General features: G+C 49.7%; 1 protein-coding gene across 1 annotated transcript; it reads right to left on the bottom strand.

Moving 5' to 3' along the window:
* Positions 1 to 464: 464 nt before the first annotated feature.
* Positions 465 to 4,161, bottom strand: NEFL (neurofilament light chain). The gene is made up of 4 exons (XM_028160604.2): positions 3,118 to 4,161; positions 1,970 to 2,094; positions 1,210 to 1,529; positions 465 to 613 (listed from the first exon to the last, which is right to left on the bottom strand). Exons 1-4 carry the CDS (start codon positions 4,159 to 4,161, stop codon positions 480 to 482), a joined length of 1,623 nt encoding a protein of 540 aa, XP_028016405.2. The 3' UTR covers positions 465 to 479.
* Positions 4,162 to 4,506: the final 345 nt, after the last annotated feature.

The following is a 4,506-nucleotide window of genomic DNA, read 5'->3' as shown; positions in this document are numbered from 1 at the left end:
TAGTTTAATTAAGTCAATAATCACAGCAAAAAATGTCATTCAGTGTAACTTTATTTACTGTTTATTGCACATGATTTGAGGTCTTTAATTTCTAACCACCAAAGATTCAAAGGACTATTTTTTCCATGAAGTTTAACATTAACATTAGTGAATTCATGTATTCATGTGTTTTTATTGTAAACGTCTGAATTATTCACATTGCCATAGATCCTGAACTCATAAGCGTGGACCATGCACAGGCTGGCAGCAAGCCAGGAAGCCACTCTGCAAGCAAACAGATACTCTGCATAAGGAGAAAAGTCATAGCACAACATTTAATGTCCAACCTGAGTCACCTCAGAATGTTACATATATTGACTTCTTAATTCATATAGTATCGGGAACTCAACTGCTTGGTTGGTGATGGGGTTGACCTGGTTTCGGGAGGATTATTCCTGAAATAATTAAGGAAAGGATCGGGGGAGGGGGGGCGGGGGGGCTCAATCTTTCTTCTTGGTTGCTTGCTCCTCCCCAGCACCTTCATCTTTCTTCTCGTCCTCAGCTTCTTGGGCATCTTCTCCTTCACCTTCACCTCCTTCTTCCTCCTTTGCGTCCTCAAATTCTTCCTTGGCACCTTTAACATTAAGAAAAGTACAAATTCCAAATCCAAGGTAAAGTCCAGGCCAAATATATCTGCTCAGGTATTGGGGGAAATCATAAAGGTCAGAATGCTTCCCAACCACCTCTCAGCTCTACTCTCCCAAAATACACGCAGCTGACAGTGCCTGACAGAAATGCTTTGCCCCTGAACACATATTGAAATAGAGTGAGATTACTTCTAGGTATTGGAAGCTCTCCAGGATTTCAGGATTTCTTTTATTATTATGCTTAGTGTTTAGTTTTGTTCTTTAGGACACCAAACTGCTGTGGTCAAGGAATATATTTTCAAATGTTTAGTAGGAATGAAGAGACCAGGAGTAGGCTATTTCTAAATGTTATTTTCAAAAAAAACTACCAAGCTAAGCAGAGTTGTGTATGTCTGGGAAGATAGCCAATTTGAGAAATCAGGTGCTTACTAAAGGATAAATGTATCATTTAACATCCTAAACTCATATATGAATGGAACTTCCTTGGAATAAGCAAGGCTTCATTTGTCTTATTCATGTCCTAACAAATACCCATGCTCAGTTTGCACTTGAAGTTGTACGGTTGTGTTTTTTTTAATCATACCTTCTTCCTCTTCCTCTCCTTCCTCTTCCTCAGCCTCTTCCTTCTCCTTCTCCTCCTCTTCAGCTTCTCCTTCAGAGGGGGGTTCATCCTTAGCTTCCTCAGCTTTTGCAGCCTCAATGGTCTCCTCGACCTCGATCTGCTCCTCCTGGACGTGGCTGGTGTAGTAAGAAGGGAAGGAGCGAGCGGACATCAAGTAGGAGCTGGTCTGTAAACCACCGTAGGCAGATCGGCCAAAGACCTGGGAACTCTGGGAGTAGCCGCTGGCTATGCTTCCCACGCTGGTGAAACTGAGCCGGGTCTCCTCACCTTCCAAGAGTTTCCTAGGGAGGCAGGGGCAGGATGGGGTTAACAAACATGAACACAGAAAAATGTGCTGAGCAACTTGCTCTGAGCCCACCACTCATCCCCTTTTCTTAATGCCACACCTTTAAAGGCGCATGCAAGCAGGAGCAGGAGTGGAAATTTCTAAACCTAACACCTGGAGATGTTGTGAAAGAGACCAGAACAGAAATAACAACACACATTTTAAACATCTTTTAAAATAGTCCTGTTAGATTTAGAATATAACGGGAAGCTGGAAACAGGACTCCTTCTTACAGGGATAAATTCTTATATACTTGTCTAATCCCTTCTTGGAAAAAAGCCAAAAAGCAAACAATTATCTCAAGGACTGTTCTTGAAGGTTTCCGATGCAACATAAGTGAAATATGATTTTCTTGCTGAGGCTGAATGGCTGCGGCCTTTGTGCCTCAGTGTTTACCTGTAAGCTGCAATCTCAATGTCCAAAGCCATCTTCACATTGAGGAGGTCCTGGTATTCTTTTAAATACCGTGCCATTTCACTCTTTGTAGTTCTCAACTCATTTTCTAATTTGTTGATTGTGTCCTGTTGGAAGACAAAAAAGAAAGGAAATCCAAGTATACCTCCCTACCACTATCATTTTACTTGTAGTGTAGCTGCAAAGGCCTGAGTTTAATTAGACTCAAAGTGCACACCTTAAGAAAAATCTCCCCTAAATCAACAACTGCCTTTTCTGTTTAACCTTTCCTTCCTTGCAAAAAAAATAAATAATCAGCTTCATGAAACATGAGATGACAAAAAAAAATTTTTTTTTAATGATCAAAAATTATTTGATTGGAAAAAAACATTTTTTGTTTTCTTTAATTATGTCTATGATCATCATAAAATGCCTTCAAGGAACTAAACTGATTTTTTTTTAAAAAAAAACTTTGTCTCTCATTCAGTGGTTAACTTTATCCAGGTCACATTCAAGAAATACACTTATTTATAGGAGAAAGAAATAGGTTGATTAAAAAAATTATTTTATCTAAAATATTTTCTGTGTTGCTACATGATTTTTTCCTCCTCCCTAGAAGATGAAGATCTTTAAAAAAAAAAAAAGGCTTACTGTGAATATCATTTCCTATTACAGTTTTGAGTATTCCTATCTACCTGCTAAGTTAAGTTAAAGGAGTGATGGGTAAAACTAATCAGAAGCATGCTGGTTGGTCACAGGTATTTGTCAAATCGAATGGTCCAATCCTCGATGCAGATCCACTTGTGGCGAATGCAGGACAATAGAGAGGCAGGCCAGAGGCAACGCCCAGCTGCCACCCCCACTCCCTCTCCCACCCCACCCAGCATCCTGCAGGGCTGGGCAGCTTTAATGCGGAACTTTGATCCCGTTGCACCAAGCACAACTTCCCAGACCGCAGAGTCGCCCCCGCCCCCGGCCCCCGCCCTCCAAGTGCCCCACCCCTCCCAGACAGTCCAAGAAACCGAGTCCTGTGCCCCTAATACTGCATGCAGAGGCCTCATCTCTGGTCTCCACTTTGGGGGCGCGCCCTCCCCCTCCCCCATGTCCCCATCCTCGATTGTGCCGCCCTCGTGTTCTGCCCAGCGCCATACCTGCATAGCACTGATGTCGGCGTTCTGCTTGTCCTCCAGCTCTTGCAGCTGCTTTTCCAGCGCTTCGTTCATGCCCCGGCAGGCTTCGATCTCCAGGGTCTTGGCCTTGAGCAGGCGGCGGCTCTCGGACACCTCGTCCTTGGCGGCGCGCACCGCGTCGGTGTTCTTGGCGGCGCTCTCGGTGAGCACGGTGAAGCGGCTCTTGAACCATTCCTCGGCATTCTGCATGTTCTTGGCAGCCAGCTTCTCGTACTGGGCGCGGATGTCCTTGAGCGCGGCGGAGAGGTCGGGCTTGGAGGACACGTCCATCTCCACGGAGATCTGAGCGTACTGGATCTGCGCCTGCAGCTCGGCGATCTCCTCTTCGTGCACCTTCTTCAGAAAGGCGATTTCGTCCATCAGGCTGTCGATGCGCTTTTCGAGCTCCGCGCGGGCCAGAGCCGCCTCGTCCGCGCCTTTGCGCGCCTCCATCAGCCGGCCCTCGGCGTCCTCGCGGTTCAGCACCTCTTCCTCGTAGCGCGCCTGCAGGCTGCGCAGCGTCTCCTCCAGCCCCTCGCGCTCGCCCTGCAGCGCCTGCTTCTCGTTGGTGGCGTCTTCGGCCGCCAGGCGCAGGTCGCGGATCTCCTGCTCGTACAGCGCCCGGAAGCGCGACGGCTCCGAGTGCTTCTGCCGCAGCACCAGCAGCTCGGCCTCCAGCACCTTGTTCTGCTGCTCCAGCTCGTGCACGCGCTCGATGAAGCTGGCGAAGCGGTCGTTGAGGTCCTGCAGCTGCGCCTTCTCCTGCGTGCGGATCGACTTGAGGTCGTTGCTGATGGCGGCCACCTGGCTCAGGTCGAGGTTCTCGAGACTGGGCATCAGGGAGCCGGAGCTGGACGAGTAGCTGCGGCGCACGGACAGCGAGGAGACGGGCGCCGAGTAGCTGGAGTACGCGGAGCGCGCGGTGCTGTAGCCGCTGCGCACGCTGGAGATGTGCACCCGGGGCGTCTCCACGTAGCGCCGCTTGTAGGAGGTCGAGTAGTACGGCTCGTAGCTGAAGGAACTCATCGCGGCGGTCGGGGCTCCTCCGCCGGCGGCAGAGACGGGGTCCTGCGGAGGAAGAAGAACGGGGGAGGGAGGGCGGAGGGAGGATGGATGGCTGTGTGCGGCTCGGCGCGGTCCTGCCACCCCTATTTATACGCCGCGAGGATTCTGACGCAGCCGCGATCGATCCGCGCGCCGCCGGGTGGGGGCGGCGCTGCTGCTGCAGCCGGGCGGGTTCTGCGCAAAAGGAAGGCGGGGGCGAGCGCCGGGCCGCGGGGGTGCGGCGGCTGGTCCTCTCCCACGTTTCTCTGAGGCCTCATGTTTTCTCCGAGACCCCCCACATCCCCTCACTCATTTCCTTTTCCTCCC

This window comes from Eptesicus fuscus, chromosome 6, assembly GCF_027574615.1.
Source record: "Eptesicus fuscus isolate TK198812 chromosome 6, DD_ASM_mEF_20220401, whole genome shotgun sequence".
NCBI classification, from domain to species: Eukaryota; Metazoa; Chordata; class Mammalia; order Chiroptera; family Vespertilionidae; genus Eptesicus; species Eptesicus fuscus.
The sequence above is the reverse complement of the archived record's forward strand: the minus strand, read 5'-3'. Positions and strand labels throughout refer to the sequence as shown.